This window comes from Sus scrofa, chromosome 1, assembly GCF_054392235.1.
Source record: "Sus scrofa isolate SSC_HxYL_T2T_F1_AM1 chromosome 1, Sscrofa_HxYL_maternal_Yorkshire_Landrace_v2.0, whole genome shotgun sequence".
In the NCBI taxonomy this organism is placed as follows: Eukaryota; Metazoa; Chordata; class Mammalia; order Artiodactyla; family Suidae; genus Sus; species Sus scrofa.
Genome location: NC_139383.1, coordinates 72,926,344 through 72,944,988, shown reverse-complemented (window position 1 = coordinate 72,944,988; position 18,645 = coordinate 72,926,344). Strand labels below are relative to the sequence as shown.

Sequence of the window (18,645 nt, the reverse complement as noted above, 5' to 3'; positions counted from 1 at the left end):
AGAATAATCCAAAAGCAGACTCATGTGTTGGTGCTGATATTTATGAGAAATCATATAGAATTAGAGAGTGGAGAAACTTATACACCCTAGAGGGTTGCATGAGGTCATATGTAAAGTGATCCTCATTTTATAGGTGGGAAAACTGGCTGAAAGGGATAAAGGGACGTGCTCAAATTTGTAGAAGTGGGACCAGAGCTCATACTTCTGATCCCATTCTGGGCCTTTCCCTCCCCACCATGCTGCTGGACTCAGTGCTTGCAGCCAATCTGGGACTTGAGCTTAAATTGTCTTGTCCTTGTCATTTTCCAGTGGGCTGGGAAAAGGGTTGGAACAGGGCCAGCCTCACACCATGTGATCCTTGCTAAGCCCCATGGAAAGAGACCCTGGAGATGGGTTTTCTTGTGCTGGCACCTGCCCCTTGCTGGCCCATTTCATCTTTCCATTTTGGTTTTGGAAAAGAGTGCAGTTTAGGAACCACTGGCTGCTTTCTGTGAATTTACTTTTTTAATTCTGTTATAGCCAAGGAACTTCCGATAGGAAATGGCCCACTACTATTTCCCAAATATTTTGGTCGCAAGTTTGTGTGCCTTTTCTCAGACTTCCAAGCCTTGAGGTATACTGGGTGGACGGCTCAGCCTTGTTGTGACTGGAAGCAAGGACCTCTCTGTAGGGCTTGCCCCACATCCCACAGGGATGCTTATTTTATTTCTGGGAAGAAGGAAATGGATCATCATGAGGTGGTGAGCCCATAGTTCTTCCTAGTGCTAAGTGTGGGTGGAGCCCCATCATTAGGTCGTTGTCCCCCAGAAGTCACCACACATGTCCTGATGACCGCTCCAGACTGTCCACCTGCTTTTCTCTGCTCTTTTATATTCAAAATATTGTGACTCCCTCTACCTGGAAATTACTATTTATGCAACAGAGAAGAGAGGCAGCTTGTGTACGTACCTGTTGTGTTCGGTAGGTAACTGGAAGAAGAGCTAAATGAGGACACGATGGAAATAAAGATGCCCTTGGAGTGTCCTGGGGTGGGGGCTAGTGAGGTGTTCCTTTGGCCTCCGATTCTCCTTTCGCCAGGGTCACGTGGGCATGGGGGTCATTCTGTCAGTGAAGGGCTCTGAGACTGTGGAAGCTAACTTGTGATAGTAGATGCCACAGAGGCCAGCTGTGTTTTCGTGCGTCCTGCTTCTTTTTGGGTGTGAGAGGTCTTTGCCTGTCTACACTGGTAACTAGAAAGGATAATAGAACAGACCTACCAGAGGAGTTCCCATCGTGGTGCAGTGGTTAATACATCTGACTAGGAACCATGAGGTTGTGGGTTCGATCCCTGGCCTTGCTCAGTGGGTTAAGGATCCGGCGTTGCCAGGAGCTGTGGTGTAGGTTGCAGATGCGGCTCAGATCCCTTGTTGTTGTGGCTCTGGCGTAGGCCGGTGGCTACAGCTCCGATTCGACCTCTAGCCTGGGAACCCCCATATGCCATGGGTATGGCCCTAGAAAAAAGACAAAAAGACCAAAAAAAAAAAAAGAACAGACCTACCTGCACATCGTGTAGTTAGTAAAGATTGTTAAGCTGGCCAAGGACACTGAAATTCTGCCAGCTTTGGCTGAGAGCTTCATGAATGTAATTAGCATGTATCTGATAGAGGAGCTGTAGTTGTTTTGGGGGCAGTATGAAGCCATGAACCCAAAGGGCCTACTCTTTTAAAAACTTTAAAAGAAAAAAAAGAAAAAGGAGTTCCCGCTGCAGCACAGTGGAAATGAATCTGACTAGGAACCATGAGGTTGTGGGTTTGACCCTGGCCTTGCTCAGTGGGTCAAGGATCTGGCGTTGCTGTAAGCAGTGGTGTAGGTTGCAGACACGGCTCGGATCCTGTATTGCTGTGGCTTTGGCATAGGCCAGCAGCTACAGCTCCAGTTGAACTCCTAGCCTGAGAACCTCCATGTGCTGCGGGTGCGGCCCTTAAAAAAAAAAAAAAAAAAAAAAAGTGTATGTGTGTGTGTGTATACATATGTATATGTACACACTTAAAGCTTTTTAATAAGTAATACATTTATAAGGTTCAGAAGCCCAAAGGAAGGAAAAGTTATTTCCTATGATTTTCCTCTGTCTCCTGTCCCTCCGTCACTGGGATTCTCTGTGTCCGACAACCAGCAGTACCGGTTTCTTGAATATTCCAAAGCTGCTCTGAGTTTCAGTAGGGTGAAACAAAAGGATGGTTTACAACTAGTGCATTGAGTTGGATGGGCTTCTCCTCTTTATGTACCTTATGGCTGAAGTTTGTTGGCATTTTCTCCTAAGCACAGTAAACATTTCCTGGTTTTGTACTATTTAGCAAACTTTTGTTGGTGGGCAGTGGGAAGCCCATAGCAAACATTATATTCAGGCCAAATATACATCATTGATTAGCATACTCAAAGATTAGAAACAGGAAAACCAAGCACATAGCTCGTTTCTTGTCCTCACCTCCCGCCACGCCACCCTGCCACTAGGAGATGGAGACCCTAGAGAGTACATGACATGTTCAAGGTCACACAGTCAGGAAGTGCCCAAGTCTCTTGCCCTCTGGGACAGTTCCTTCCACCATCCATTGCTGCCTTTATAATCGAGGCAGAAATAGGTAAAAAACAAATCCCTCATAGAAGCTTATTCTTTTCTGCTTGCCTAAATGGTCATCCAGACATTAGCTAGGTGGAGTTTGAATTCTACCTACCAAATCCTCTTCTGGTATTTCTCAGTATCTTTGAGGACCAAGAGGAGGTGGTGAGGCGGGTCTTTTAGATCAGAGTCAGCTCCTGATGACAGTGGCCGTGCTCTGAGGGAGAGTATCCATTCGTGTTTGTTTCTTTGTGCACGTGTCAGCTTCCTGTTGCTGCTGCAGCACAGCACCATATGTAAACAACATAGCTTAAAACAACGCAAATGTGTTGTTTTTATAGTCCGGGAGGTAAGAAGTCCAAAGTACTTGAGCAGGCTGCATTCCTCCAGGAGGCTGGCTGCGGTGAGAATGTTTCCTCGCCTTCTCAGCTTCTTTCTAGGGGCCACCGGTGTTCTGACTCCCAGCCCTGCATCACTTTGGCCTCGGCTCTGTCATCCTGTCTCTGTCTCCGACTGACCTCTTAGCACACCTGCAAAGCCCCTTTTGCCATGTAAGTTATCATAGTCCCAGGTTTGGGGGAGATGCAGACATCTTTGAGGGTGTTCTGCCTCCCACAATACATAAAATACCTCAAGAGAGTGAAAGAAACTTGAACTGTTGGATTGGTTGCTGCCCCTGGGAGGAGGGGAACTCAAAAGCTAGGGATCAAGTATGGGAGGGAGGAAATTGTTTTGAATATGTGTAGCACACATGTGTCCTTGATGTAACTGTTAAGGCTATTTGAGCCCATAGGTCCATTCAAGATCCTGGATGGCCAGGTAGGCCTCTTAGTTGAGCTATGATGTGGCTATCTCAGTTTTTTTGGAGGGTTAGGTTGTTGTTGTTGTTGTTTTTGGCAGTGCCCACAGCATGTGGAAGTTCCCAGGCCAGGGACCAAATCCAAGCTACAGCATCAACCTGAGCCACTGCAATGACTATACCAGATCCTTAACCACCATGCCAAGGAAAGTCCTCAATTTATTCTGGTCAGCATGGGAATAGTTCCTATGTAACTTGTTTGAATTTTGTGGGCCCTCTGCTTCACCCAGTGGGGTATGGAGGGATGTGCTGGCCACACAGAGTTCCATCCTGAGCGGTGCTTGTCCGCTGGAACTTTCTGCAGTGGTGGAAGTGTTCTCTGTCTGCATAGTCTAGCTACACATGGCTGTTGAACACTTGAAGTGTGACTGGTGCAACTGAGGGACTAAATTTTACATTTTATTTACTTTTATTAACTAGGCCCATGTGGCTCGAAGTGACCGTTTTGGATGGCGCCACCACAGAGAAATGTCGTATGTCCTGGGGCAGATGATCTTGCAGAGCCCTCTTGGGGCAGCTCGGCCCTAGTTTTGCAATGAACTGTATTCCTAAACTTTAAGCTCCTTATTTGCAACTGGATTTTTTTTCCTCCTTAGAAGGAATCTAATGGTTTGGGATGGATCCCCGGGACCTCCAGGAGAGTGCTGTCTTGCCTGATGGGGCAGACACCTCATGGATCCCACAGCCTTGATGTTACTGACGTTTTCAGATGCCACTGATATCATTTCTGGGGGAAATGCAGGCCGAGCTTCTCTTCTCCTCTTCTGTCTGGAAGGGGTGCCCTTTTTCAGGGTGGCCTAGGGACAAGTCCTAGATGCTTCCAGATTGGGCACATTTACTCCATTGGAGAGCGCCCCCATCCCCCACCCCACCTCCCATCTTCCAGCCTGAGCTTTCCACCTGGGGCCAGGCAGTTCAAGAAATAGGAAGTCTGAGCAAAGCCCACCTTCTTTTGTCTGCTTCTTGCCTCCATTGTTTAAGCTCCCCCTTCCCCTTTACCCTGACTCCGGAGATACTGAACCTGGAGCAGAGCTCAGGGCCACACCTGTCAAGAGCTTGTGCTGGGCTAAATCCTGCTGCCCCAGGGCCTGGGGCCCCGGGGCACAGGTGTGTGGACCCGGGTCTCCCTGGGTCTCTGCCACCTGGCTGTGTCCTCACTCTCCCTGCCCTGAGATCCTTTTCTGTGCCCAGTGGAGGCTGCGGCCGAGGGTCTGGGGAAGAGGTGGAGAGACTGGGGCTTCCTTCCCCGGAATGCTCCCACGCCCTGCAGTGAGGGTATCGCGGGCCCAGGACCCTGACTCTGGCTCCTCTGCTATAAGTGCTGACCTTGCATTTTGTACTTCACCACTTGGCTTCAGTTTCCTAGTCTGCCCAGCAGACCGATCAGAGATTTCCATCACTTTTAGGCGCTACTACTGCTCTGTGATTCCTGCAGAGAAGTGGGGGTTGCAGTGGGGGAGCCCCTCTGCCTGCGCCAGGTGCCTGGGTGCCGCCCCATCCATCAGCTGTCCCCTGCTCCTGGCTCGGAGGGTTTTCTTTCCAGAGAGGGTTTCTGCCTCAGCTGCCAGTGAGCAACAATATTCTGAGGAGGTTGAGGTTCCCATTGTCCGTGTTGTCCTAGAAGGAGTGTCAGGCAGCAGGTGCCAAACGCCATGGCCTGGCTCTATATGGCCTTTGTGTAGGGAAGGGAAGGCACACTCAGGAGAGCCTGAATTTGGGTCCGAGACTGGAAGGAATGCTGCTGCTGTGGGCGCCTGTCTGCTGTGAGCCCCGCGTGTCCTAGCGGCTGGGAGGTGCGGTGTGGAGCCCACCGCTTTATACCAGGGCTCCCTGTGCTGGCCCGACTACAGTAGTGTCATCACATGAATGTCCCCACCTCACTGCGAGTAACCTTTCTTTCCCCTCTCTGGCTTTCTACCCTGATCCCTTTGTCCGTAACAAGCAGGCATTCTCGGTCCGAGGCGAGGCTGTACACAGACACTGCCTCATTATCCCGTTAAGCTTGGTTTGCTGTCACATGATCAGCCAACAGTGGCATTTGCCTGCCTGTTAATCGAAAGCCCTTTTTTTTCATTGTCATTTATGGGAAGAGCTGAATGCCCGTTATGCCATAGTCAGCCCTCTGGGATTATTCGCCACAATAGGCCTGACCAGCCAGATTAAAGTGGCAGTGGCTGCGAGCTGCCTGTGTCATCAGTTCAGAGTCTGGGTCTCCAGTCAGGTTCTAAAGTGGACAGAGCCAGGAGGGCCAGGCCATTCAGTCTGGAGTGGAGCAGGTGGATTCCCGGTTCCTCTGAGACCTCTCCCTCGAGATGCCACTGCTGTGTTGCTTTTGTCACTGGCGTTCAGTGCACAGTGACAGTGTTATTGCGTTCTTTCTTTTCTTGATTTCTCTCTCGGGTGCCTGCTTCGTGTACCTGCTCTGCCTTAGTGCCTGGCACTTAGAAGGCAGACACTTCATCGTTGTGCAGTGGATGGGTATGTGCTTGATGCGAGTCAGGAACCCTAAGCATGAGGCGAAAGGGTGCAGGGATGCCCACTTTGATGTGCAGAGAACTCACCCAAGAAGCTAATTTAAAATGCATTGTCACCACTCCATCCCTAGAAACTGATTTAGTTGTTCTGACAGGAGATGCGGACTCTGCATTTTAGCATGCATTCAGGTGAGCCTTTCCAGGTAATCAGCTTCCAAAAAAAGTGTCCCAGTGGCTTGGAGAGGGGTGGGTTCACAGGGTTTTCGGGTGGGACGTGCAGGGAAGAACTTGGACGCATTTTACGCTTTTATCAGACAAGACAATAGGTTTCCTCTAACAAGCTGGTGCAGATCTGTTCTGTTCGTGCGGGCGGGCATGTTGGGGGAGACCGAGATCATGCTCAGCCTGATGGGGAGCAGGGGAGCGGTGGCGCTGATTTCCAGCATGTCCTCCACAGGTGAGATGGGCCTGGTAGCACAGGGACCAGGTACTTGCCATCTCGGTGGCCTGGACACGGGGCCCAGAGACCAGATCCTCAGCTGGTAGGGTCCCTTAGCATGAGGCAGGCCAGCCAGGATGCAGGCTGGGATGATGCATTGTACTCCTTGACTGCCTTTCCTCACCTTAGGATTTTAGGAATAGACGTGGAAAGCAGCTAGTGGCCTGAAAGCTTAGTGCACAGTGGCACAGAGAACAGAACAAATCTGGCCTTTCCATTTAGCAGTGCTTTGGGCAACTTACATAGTTCTGTGCTGTAATGTCTTCATCTGTAAAGTGAGAATACCAGAGGAAACCTATTGTTTTGTCTGATAAAAGCGTAAAATGCGTCCAAGTTCTCCCCTGCACGTCCCACCCGAAAACCCTGTGAACCCACCCCTCTCCAAGCCACTGGGACGCTGCTTTTTTTTTGGTCTTTTTGTCTTTTAGGGCCACATCTGTGGCATGTGGCGGTTCCCAGGCTAGGAGTCTAATCGGAGCTGTAGCCTCCGGCCACAGCCACAGCCACAGCCACAGCCACGTGGGATCTGAGCCGCGTCTGTGACCGACACCACAGCTCATGGCAATGCTGGATCCTTAACCCACTGAGTGAGGCCAGGGATGGAACCTGCGTTCCCATGGCTGCTAGTCAGGTTCGCTAACCACTGAGCCATGACAGGAACTTCCCTGGCTACTGCTTTTACTCAGAGGTTATCCTGGTTGTGTGTACAAGAGAATTTTCAGCTCTTTGGAGAACTTTTGGAGTCTGAGACGCGCTCTCTGGTGGCAGGGCTGTGAAGTTCACACGAGAGGAAGGTCCAATCAGGTGATCTGAGTACCAGGCACTTCTTCCTCCTGTAAAGGAAAAGGGGGGCTATATGTAGGCTCGTCCCCTCTGACGCCTCATCTCCACCTGTGGGGCTGTGGGAGGTGGGCCACCCCTGAAACACCCAGTGGATAGTTACTAATTTTTGCTTGAAGTTTTGAAAAGGTGAGTTCAGCTAGCTTTGTGCACTGGGAGAGAGGGCGCCAACTGGTTCTAGTTTCAAAAGGAGGTTGCTGGCAGTGCTAATGATGGATTAAAAAGCAGCATCATCAAGCCTTTATGAGATTGCATTCCTGTAAATTCCACGGCTTAGCAAAGCCCCCGGCAGCACTAGTCAGGGATGGGCCCAAAGAGCCCACTTAAGACTTTTGCTTCCCAATTATCTTACTGGTTTTCACCCAAGCGACATTTATTTATTTATTTATTTATTTATTTACTTATTGTCTTTTTGTCTTTTGAGGGCCGCACCCATGGCACATGGAGGTTCCCAGGCTAAGGGTCTAACGGGAGCTGTAGCCGCTGGCCTACACCACAGCCACAGCAATGCCAGATCTGAGCCGGGTCTGCAACCTACACCACAGCTCACAGCAACGCCAGATCCTTAACCCACTGAGCAAGGCCAGGGATTGAACCCACAACCTCATGGTTCCTAGTCGCATTCATTGCTGCGCCACAATGGGAACTCTGCAAGTGACATTAAGCTCCTGCTGTGTGCTAATATTGTGCTGGGTGCCATGGGGCAAACAGAAGAAGTGGCCTGTACCACAGGTACACTAAGCTTTGGGTGAGTCTGGCAGGTCGGCTGAGCCCTGGGCCTGGAGCAGGTGGAGGCCACAGAGAGGCATGTATATCCCACGTGCAGACGACGACAGGTCACCCGCCTTTGGTGACGCAGGGAGACCAAGGAGGCCTGAGGCTGGGAAGGGCTATGGAAGGGCTCCGAGCAGGAGAGTGATGTGACCAGCATAGAGCAGGAGTGAGGCTGATGGTCGGGCTGGGCTGAGTTACAGAGGAGATGCAAAGAGGCAGGAGGAGGGACAGTGGTGTGGCCCTGAACTCCTCACCTGGGGGCCACGCACAGACCTGAGAGAGCCGGCTGGGGCTGATGCTGTGAAGAAACTAATTACGGATGTGTTCTACCTTGAATCATGTAGGCTTTCTTACCCACTTGGTCAACCTCTTCTTATGTCTTTCAGATTCAACCAGTTATTGAAAAAACCTTTCCATTTTCTAAAGTCCCAGAAGCCTTTCTGAAGGTAGAAAGAGGCCACGCACGAGGAAAGACCGTCATTAAGGTCGTTTAAATAAACACTCAGTTTGGCGATTGTTGGCTTTTGTTTGGCGAGTGCCCGCCGGCCCTTTCCAGATAGGCTGTAAGTTCCAGGAGGTAAATGTCAAGAACACACACCTTTTTGCCAGTAATTTCCCATCTTCTGAACTGAGCAGAAACTGTTTTTACAGCCAGGCTATCACCTCTGCCCAGCGGGGACGGGGGCTTGCCCATGTCACCTGCCCTGACACAGCCATGCACTCCTGTTAGCCGAGGTCCTCTGAGCCAAGTTCAAGGGATACACACATAAGTGAGAACACAATGTGGAAATACCTGCATTTGGACTTGTCCATACAGTCAAAGTTGCCTATTGTTTTTTCAAACTGTTCTTTCACAGAAGATTTGCGAATTGTTACAGCAGCTTCTGTTCTAGTAGTACTCAAACTGTTTTATCATATGGATGGTATCATCGTAAGGTGAGAGATTAAAACTTTGAGCGTGTGGGTGGACAGGAGCATGAAGAGATTAAAGCTAAGTCCTTCTTAGACTCATCAATGGGCACTTTTCAGACTGGTCAAGGTTTCCTTTGATTTTTACTCCTCTGCCAATAGCCCCTTAGAGTTCTGAACCCCTCAGGGTCATATTTAAAAATCAGCCTGTGATCAGATCACCCTTAGAAAATGAAAGGTGATGTTAAAAATTTCTAACTTTTAAAAACTCACTTTTTGGAGTTCCCGTCGTGGCTCAGTGGTTAACAAATCTGACTAGGAACCATGAGATTGCAGGTTTGATCCCTGGCCTTGCTCAGTGGGTTAAGGATCCGGCGTTGCCATGAGCTGTGGTGTGGGTTGCAGATGTGGCTCGGATCTGGCGTTGCTGTGGCTGTGTAGGCCAGAGGCTACAGCTCCGATTGGACCCCTAGCCTGGGATCCTCCATATGCCGCGGGTGCGGCCCTAGAAAAGGCAAAAAGACAAAAACAAACTCAGTTTTTGCATAAAGGCTAGTCCTCTCTCAGCAATTGAAACATGCTCCTTTGGGGACTCTTCCATGGAAATTACCACCATTCCATTGGGGCCCAGAGTTCTCCAGTTTGACCTTAAATGTCTGTGTTTAGGTATCTTCGCCAATAAGCCTGTTGCAGCCTTTGAGTCTCTGTTCTGTGCCCGTCCTGGTAAGCGTCTATTTCCTGCTGTGCCCATCCCCGTTATTGTACCGCAGATGCTGGCATTTCGCTTCTAAAGCAGACCTATTTGAGTAGCTTTCTACCTACTTCCTTCCTGCTGGCTGTCATTTGGTAGTGTTGGAGGAGGGCTTGTCTCTAAAACTGCTCTGCTCACCAATACAAATTTACCTCCAAAGAAAGTTTTTCCAGTCGTGAATACAGCCGCTTTGGACCCCCAGACAATCTCAGCTCCTTTTCCTTCAGGCCTCCCGGATGCTCATGAGGCCCTGGCTCTTGGGGGATGACCTCACTCACCCTCATGTCCACTGAGCCTGGAAAGTCGAAAGTCTTCTCCTGCCGCTACTCCTGCGCCCCTGAAACCCGCCTCATCCTCATCAGACATTTGTTTCGCATCTGCCCGCTGACCCTCTTTGAAGTGTTAGGAGGGCTACTGAATGGACTCTATCAGATCTCATCACTGGTGTTTAACCAGAAACAAGTTTATCCCGGAGATCAATGCAGCAGAGGCTAGACGGTCTCACCCCCCTATACTGCAGTGATATGCACAAGGGCCGAAGAACGGGACAGACGTGGTGGCTGCTGGGCATGTGCAAACAGTCTTTTAAAGCTGAAGATAAACTACTCTGCTGACATAACTGCCCACCACAGGCTCCAGAGGAGCAGTTTTAGAATTGGAAACATACTGGAATGGAAGAAAAGGAAACAAGATTTGTTCTACCTGTGACAAGAGCACTGTCAGGGTGACAAGGACAACGCAATGAGGACAGAAAGAAGAAAAGTGTATTCAAGGAACGCTTAGCAGCTTTGTTCAAACTAGAATCATGATTTGAACAGCACCAACTGGGCCCGGCATATGTGCCAGCAGCAGCTAAACATTTTTAGTTTTCATCGAAGTACCTGCTGCATTTTTGAGTTCCCAGTTCTACGATCTGGCTGACAAGGATCGCTTAAGGCCTCCTTCCTTTACTTCCTGGAGAGAACTGCTGGTCATCCTCTTGAGGCTTCCACACCACTCAGCACTGAGTGACATGAGGCTGTCTGCCAGCGGTCACCCCAGGCACAGGGTTGTGGAGCCTCACGGGGGAGGCAGCCCACGTAGGCCTCATGCTGGTGCAGCAGGACAGGAGGGCAGGACATGGGCCAAAAGACTCAAGTTTAGCAAAGGCCTGCGGAGCACTGCTTTAGAGCTAGCTGTAGACGAGTGAGAATGGGCTGATAAATTAGGTCTTGGTAATAACAGTGTTTCAGTGGGATCTGCAAGAAAAGCATTCAACAACACTCAAGCGTGACATCCTAGAGCAGCCCACGGGTGAGGTAAACATAATCCCGATCCTGCTAGTAAATGTTAACAGACAGGGACATGAAATCTTTGTAAATTTACTGATTTTTTAATATTAGCAGAAACATTTTGTCTGTACTTAGTTCCTTAAAATATGTCTGAATAGATAAAGTTCTCCCCACTTCTCTATACGTTGTCATTATTGAGTCCAGAAAACAGAAGGTCAGGGACCAAAATTACAGGCCTAATGAATTATTTCTTCTCAGATGCTCAACAGTCTTTGATCTCACACGCTGCTGTCCTTCTCTTTCAAGAGCGCAGGACTTGTAGGTCCACAGAGTCGGTAAGGTTGGTCCTGTTCGCGCCTCCATCTTTGGAAATAATTTAAAATGTGCATAGCCTTAAAGTCTCGGTATAACTTTTAAAAACTCCCTAGGGCTGCTAAGGAGGCAACCTGTTTAAGCAGCTACTGAACCGAAATGAAAGGCAAGAAGGAGAGGAGGACAAACAATGGTTTAAAAGGATTACAGTCTTGTGAGCAGATGAGCGGTCATCCTGGTCATGGCAGCCTGACTCGAGAGAATCCAGAGCTGTTGAAGGAGTAGCTCCATCTTCTTCTTGGTGCTTTTTCTTTTTTTAAAAATAAGGTAGCTGGAAGACCTCCGGAAATCCTCCTCCTGCACTCTTCATTCAGGTCTATAGGACCATGGCTTCCCACTCTTGTGTTAACTTCTCTTTGTTGACAGAGTTAAGGATAAGGTGGTTTTGGTCATACTGAGAACCCCCTAAAAAAAAAAAAAGGAAAATGAGAAAAGGAAATGTGCCCCCGTGAAGGGCTGGAACAGACACAGTTGATCACAACACCCATGTCCCATGAGTAACAAGGTGTAAAACTATGTGCCTCAAGGAAAGAAAGCAGGGAGCAGGCCCAGAAACGGACCTGAGGGCAAAGAGGCACACGCGCTGCGGGGCAAGGGGCTGAAGCCACACCGTATGGTGCCAGCGGCTCCACCCGCATGTCTGACCTCCTGGGCCTCCTTTTCCTACTCAAGTCCTAAAAGCTCCCATCGTCACTCTTAGAATCTAGAGAAGGGAAAAGGAACAAAGAGACTGGGTCACAGATGCAGTGTGGAATCGTGGACTTGAGATACCAGTGAGGCAAAAGCAGGCAGGCCTTAGCAGTGGAATATTGTCAGGTGGGACCAGTCCTGTGTGAACAATGAGACATGGTTCTATCAGGTCAAGGGGGAGGTCTGAAGGACACCCAGGAGACAGGGCAGCAGTTCCACTTCTGGGAACCCATGGACAGTGGTGGGTGGGTGTGTGTGTGTGTGTGCATCTGGGAACCCATGGACAGTGGTATGTGTGTGTGTGTGTGTGTGTCTGGGAACCCATGGACAGTGGTGTGTGTGTATATATATATTGTTTGTTTTTTGCTATTTTAGGGCTGCACTCGCAGCATATGGAGGTTCCCAAGCTAAGGGTTGAATCGGAGCTATACCCACCAGCCTACACCAACAGCCACAGCATCGCGGGATCTGAGCCCCATCTGGGACCTACACCACAGCTCACAGCAATGCCGGATCCTTAACCCACTTAGCTAGGCCAGGGATCAAACCTGAAACTTCATGGTTCCTAGTCAGATTCACTTCCGATGTGCCACAACGGGAACTCTGACAGTGGTGTATAAAAATCCACAGCATTTAAGATGCTGAGTTCCACTGCACTGTAAAACCAGTAGGCTTTCTGTGAACTCCCTCTCACAAGAATATTTTCTAAGGGTGCCAACTAGTATTTCAGACACTTCAGTATTAAAAAATAGCCTCATAGCCTCTTCTTTCAATGGAGAAGCATCCCATTAACAAAAGGAAGGCTCATCTGACTTTTTCCAGTGCAGAATAAACATCCTTTCAGATCTCTTAGCCTTTTCAGCATAAGCCTCTTACCAACGTTATATACCAATGAGTCCATCAAAATACAAATCTGTTTACCTATTATGCAGGGTAAGTATGACTGGCATTCAAATCATATGGCAGCTTTAAGCCAAGAGGAATTAAACATTCTCTTAAAGCATTTATAAAACATTTAAAAGGTCTGGCCTTCCCATCGTGGCTCAGCAGTGACAAATCTGACTGGTAAGCATCCATGAGGATGCAGGTTTCATCCTCGGCTTTGATCAGTGGGTTGAGGATCTGGCATTACTGTGAGCTGCAGTGTAGGTCGCAGACAGGACTCAGACCCTGCGCTGCTGTGGCTGTGATGTAAGCCAGCAGCTGTAGCTCTGACTCAACCCCTAGCCTGGGAAACTCCATATGCCATGGGTGTGGCCCTAAATAGCAAAAACCAAGCAAACAAAAAAACTAAAAGGTCTGAAAACTTACACAGTAGATTTGGGTGGCAGAGAAGATCGCCTCTTCTGCCATCTTATAAGAACTGGTTTGTCATCATTGATACGGAGAGGACAGAAGATAAGAGCAAAGTGCCCTGGGCCTTTTATGTGTAAGTTTGCAATGGAAAAAAAAGTTTACCACCATCAGCAAACCTCGCCACCTCCATCGACACACACACACACGGTATAGTCCACTGAGATTTCAGAAAGTACTAAGGTCACAATCTCTTTTTTCATTCTAGAAAATTATAGTATCTTAAAACATAACTTCTGTGTATATTACATCATAATTCTAATTAGAGTCATGAAGACTAGAAAAGTTCTTGAAATAAACTGATTCATTCTTCTGCCTTTGGGGAGAATTAAAATCATCCCAGACTTGATGTTTTTAAAGTGAGCATGAATCAGCTTCCAACTGTTGTCATAGTGTCTGTGGTCTGGAACAATACACGGATGTCACCAAAACTCCAGGAGATAAGTCAGAAGAAAGATATTTGGTCTAATAAATCTCGGGGCAATGTTAATAGGTAACAGATGGTCCACAGCTATGAGGAAAGTCATGGTCTCCTATTAAGTGCCCTGAAGAGACGTAGCTCTCGTACAGTGTATAGTGAGATGTGCGGCACTACCCCTCATGTCCACAAGATGGCATCATCCTCCCACATCCTGAGATTTAAATCCAGTGTAACAGATCTATGGAAAGGTCACATAGAACAGCCTCCTTATTCCAGCGGTACTGACTAATTTATGGTGCATGTTAGGAAGTGACCTTGGAGCTTTAAAGCAAAACCCTAAGGAGGAAGCTCCTAGAGTCTCATAGTTCTTGTCAGAGACAAGACTAGAACCCAGGTAAGCCTTACTACCCATGTAGCAAGTGGTGGGGAAATCCCCTCTGCTTGGAGCTTATAGAATGTAAGCTCTCTTAAGCCAAGGTAGTATCTTTTTTTTTCACTTTGATACCTGCCAGCACAGGGCCAGCCACAGTAGGTACACAATAAATACATGTGGAAAGAATAAAAGAAGTGTTCTGAGAAACTAATTCATAAGGATTACAATGACCTTAACCCTGGACACAGGAAATTGGTCACATTTATAAGAAACATGAATCCATGTTTTCCCCCAAACCCATTGTTTCCAATTTAGTCACATTTCTTTGGCTTCTCTGGAGGTTTTGAAACTTGTATTGTACAGACTGAGGAGGTCCAGTTCAACAAGCTGATCAGAGTTTAAGGTGTTAAATAGTTCGCATCTCAGGTTGTTCATCTATAAAATGGGTTTCCTACTTGTATACATACTGCAGATCAGCTGTGCTAGTGTATACACTAAAGGACGTGTCACATCCAGGGGTGCTGCCTGCCTTTTATACAGTGTCTGACGTGAGGCTGTCCAGCCTGGAGTCAGACACTGCTCAGTGCTGCTCCCTACATGGAGCGTCAGGCTTGTGCTCAGTTAGCTTAGTAACTTGCCTTCAAGCACCCTTCTGCTCCTCAGGTTCTTTGTGAGTTCTAATCCCATTAGTAAGTGGGCTGGCCACTCTTCCCCTCTTGACCATCTTCTAGAAGTGACTATTGAGGCTTATTCTCCATTTTTCAGAAAAGCCACTTTAAAGCCAGGTTGCAGGTGTTTCTTTACCCCCTATCTTAATTTTAAATGACAGCCTTGGCCCAGAGCCCTGACTCAAGTAAAACTTTCGAGCCATGATTTAAAATGGTGTGTATGGTACATTATGGTTTCACTAAATTTATAAACATAACCACACAGATAGGGAATAGAGCGTCTCCATTAATAATTTAAAGCAAAATCCCCCATGTGACATGAATAAAACACTGTCTTTGTTTGCCTGTCAGTAGCAACAATCCTTCCCTGTATTCCCATGTCTACATTAGAAGGTCAGTTTTGTTCTACATTGTTTTTAAATTTTAATCACTAGTTCTAGCCAGGCAGTATGGTCATTACCTGGGAACTTATTAGATAGGCAGATTCTCGGGTTCCACCTGAGAACCTAAATCAGAACCTCTGAGGCTGGGGCCCAGCAGTCTGTTTTAACAAGCCCTCCAGGGGAACCACTGGCCTAAATTTATTTGTTCTTCCCCAGGCACCACCAATCAGCTGGCTCCAGGTTAACTTTACTGAACAAGTGTTCAGTTGAAATCTTTTTTTTTTTTTTAATTTTTTATCTTTTTCTAGGGCCGCACCCGAGGCATATGGAGGTTCCTAGGTTAGGGGTGTAATCTGAGCTGTAGCCACCGGCCTACACCAGAGCCACAGCAACGCTGGATCCGAGCCATGTCTGCGACCTACACGACAGCTCATGGCCACGCCAGATCCTTAACCCACTGAGCGAGGCCAGGGATCAAACCCGCAACCTCATGGTTCCTAGTTAGATTTGTTAACCACTGACCCATGACAGGAAGTCCCCCAGTTGAAATCTTTGGGGCTGTGTTGTTTGTCTTCATTCCTTTTCAGCCTTAGGTCATTGCAATGAAAGGTTATATGCATATACATGAGAATTACCAACTCTAATGACTTGGTAAGATCGTAGCCTTTTAACATGATTTGTTTAATGTAGTTATAATAAAACGGATGGTTTAAAGTGGGCCCACATCTGGATTCTACCTCAGCTCTTATGGGTATGAAGTGGTGGCCAAACTGCTTAACCTCTCTGAGCCTCAGTTTTGGGGCTGTAAAGTTGGGGGAGGAGGGCTAACACAGGCCTCTTCAGGCTGCTGTAAGACCACAAGAGAGAAAATGCAGGTCCAGTGTCTAGCACAGTAAGGGGCACTTATTATTAATAGTACACCCATCATGGTCAAAAGTAAAGAAGAACTTTTAGTTAACTGAAGACACAACAAAGAAAATGAAGGAAACAATCCTTACCTTTGACATCTAAAACTAAATTTGGCTTCAGCTTGCTATAGATCCTGCCGTCCGGCTTCATGCTCCAGAACTGACTGTCAACGTTCTCTTCTAGCGCCAGGCCCAGTTTAGAGCCGGAGGTTACGAGGCTCCCCACGATGGTCAGGCAGCAGTCTTCTGCTATCTGCTCCATGGGAAAGAAAAGGCATCTGAGAGATGGATGGATACACATTCAAGTACCCCTGTAAGCAGCTCCCGGTTTACGCTGATTTTTAAAGTTATTTTTAAAGCTTCCTAGCTTCATTTACCCCACATGAGATGTGTCTCCTTCTAGCCGGGGCAACTGGAGTCAAACAACAAATTTGTATGCCTTTCATTTCAGATGACACGAGTAATGGAAAGTTCTCAGTTCTTGCGTGTGTGTGTGTCTGTGTGTTTATGGTCACACCCGCGGCATATGGAAATTCCCAGGCTAGGGGTCAAATCAGAGCTATAACTGCCAGCCTACGCCACAGCAACACCAGATCCGAGCTGTGTCTATGACCTATACCACAGTTCATGGCAACACTGGATCCTTAACCCACTGAGCAAGGCCAGGGATTGAACCTGTGCCCTCATGGATACTAGTCAGATTCATTTCCCCTGAGCCATGATGGGAACTCCGAAAGTTCTCAATTCCTGACCATTGTAAGAGACTTGTACCCTCTGAGGTGCTCTGCCTTATTAGTAAGGGAAGCCGAAGAAGGTTAAAAGTACCCATCATGATATTTTTTCCCTCCAAGAAATGACTGATCTGCGGCTGTGTCTGCAGCTAAATCGTCCCCTGACAAATCCATCTCACTCAGCCTGACCCCTCCAGAATATGACTGCATCTCTGTTTAGCACTGAAGTTGCTAAGGCTGTTTAGCACTGAAGTTGCGAGAGGGGCATTTTATCATTTGAAAACTTAAAATTCCGTTTAATAATTTCTCTTGTCTTCCTTCATGAGAAATGTCTAAAATTTTCTAAAAAGGCGTGCTATGCTACTATACAAAGAGAAAACACAAATGCAGTAGGGTATGTTCTAATTCTATGGGTCCTTCTATGAAGTGTATCCGCCCATAATACATCAACGAGGTACGGCTGTCCTGTTCATATGACATGAACACGTACTGCTATAGAAAATGCTCTGCCAAGCGTACTGTTCTCTATTGAGACAACAGGGTTGGGACAACCTAGACACTTTACTTTTTCTCACTGACCTACCAAATTCAGAGCTGTTAAATAATGTCACTGAAAGTTTCATTAGAAATGATCACTGAAAGGCACCATTTTCTTACGATAACACAAAGGCAGAAGTCGGCTTGTTCTCTGCTTCTGCAGGGCATGTCCCTCCGTTTCTTCTGCTGTTTCTTCTAGGCGTGTTTAAATAGTCCTTCTGTTTACTGAAAGGATGATTCTGCCTCAAGCACAACAGACCCATTTAACAAGTTGTATTTCCTTTCACAAAGCTGTATGCCGTCTGCTGACTCATGGGGCCCCAAGATTTTAAAAAATCAGGAGCAGTCAAGCCCATAAAGTCAAAGAGTTAAAAAGAGTATCTACAATAGAAGCATGAGCTTCTCTCATAAAATCTTACTACACCCAGCTTTTAAATGTGTGTTATGGTGAGAATGATAGGAGGGAGAGGGGCCATTTTCCGTTTTACGGGGTATGACGATTAGGAAATGGATTGTGTATGGATTGTGTTGTACAGTGATTGTGGGGTTTTGGATTGCCCTGCAAAACGGAAACCAACCAAGGGTGAGGTGTGTTGATAATGACGGGGCTTCTAAGTTTACCTCTGTGACAGGTGGCTTACGGAAAAAAGGGAGAGGGACAGAGATGCTTCCTTTCTCTCTGATAGTATAAAAAATCAAGTACAAATATAAAGACTCCATCTTGGATCAGTGCTAGATTTACCTCCCTTTTTAAGTTCCTAGACTGCGTCTAACAGCTAAGAAGTATTTTCATGGAGAATCTTCCAGTGTATTTCTGAAAGTGCTCCAGGAATCATAAAGTAGCCTCTACTTGAAGAAAGATGCTACTGCAGACCCCTGTCTAGTCTAAAAGGCTCACCCTGCATTTGATGCATCCTTCCTGATAAATCCAAATCTGATCATCAGCACCAACATCCTCCATGACCTGTATTCTGAGAAGCTTCAGATCCTCTAAGTTTCCATTGGTCGACATGAATAATCCCGTTGCCTTATTTCGAAGTCTGAAATAAATTCGTTTCTAGAAGACAGAAACCCCAGCAATAGCCATGGAACAAGCTGTACTTGAGAAACATCAACAAACATCAACAGCAGGGCAGAATCCAGGTGAGACTGGATGAAGGATGACTGCCACACCCAAGAGTGTCAGTGGCTTCATCGTTTTCTCAATGGAAGAGGCTGACAGAATTTCAAAGTGCC

General features: G+C 47.4%; 2 protein-coding genes across 17 annotated transcripts in view; one reads left to right on the top strand and one right to left on the bottom strand.

The window, feature by feature from the left end:
- Positions 1–11,152, top strand: part of RTN4IP1 (reticulon 4 interacting protein 1) — a 52,867-nt gene extending 41,715 nt beyond the window's left edge. For 4 of the 11 annotated variants that reach the window (XM_084961797.1, XM_021090552.2, XM_084961776.1 and 1 more), the window contains one exon: positions 8,429–11,152. In XM_084961797.1, coding sequence (XP_084817923.1) covers positions 8,429–8,536 — 108 coding nt within the window. In that variant the 3' untranslated portion in view covers positions 8,537–11,152. The remainder of the gene's footprint in view (positions 1–8,428) is intronic. The other 7 variants (XR_014806588.1, XR_002343677.2, XR_014806587.1 and 4 more) reach the window with 5 other exon arrangements.
- CRYBG1 (crystallin beta-gamma domain containing 1) overlaps positions 11,055–18,645 on the bottom strand; it is a 211,196-nt gene continuing 203,605 nt past the window's right edge. For 5 of the 6 annotated variants that reach the window (XM_021090505.2, XM_084961601.1, XM_021090512.2 and 2 more), the window contains 3 exons: positions 18,308–18,466; positions 16,232–16,394; positions 11,055–11,750 (listed from right to left, as the gene is read on the bottom strand). In XM_021090505.2, coding sequence (XP_020946164.2) covers positions 11,662–11,750; positions 16,232–16,394; positions 18,308–18,466 — 411 coding nt within the window. In that variant the 3' untranslated portion in view covers positions 11,055–11,661. The remainder of the gene's footprint in view (positions 11,751–16,231; positions 16,395–18,307; positions 18,467–18,645) is intronic. The other variant, XR_014806521.1, reaches the window with a different exon arrangement.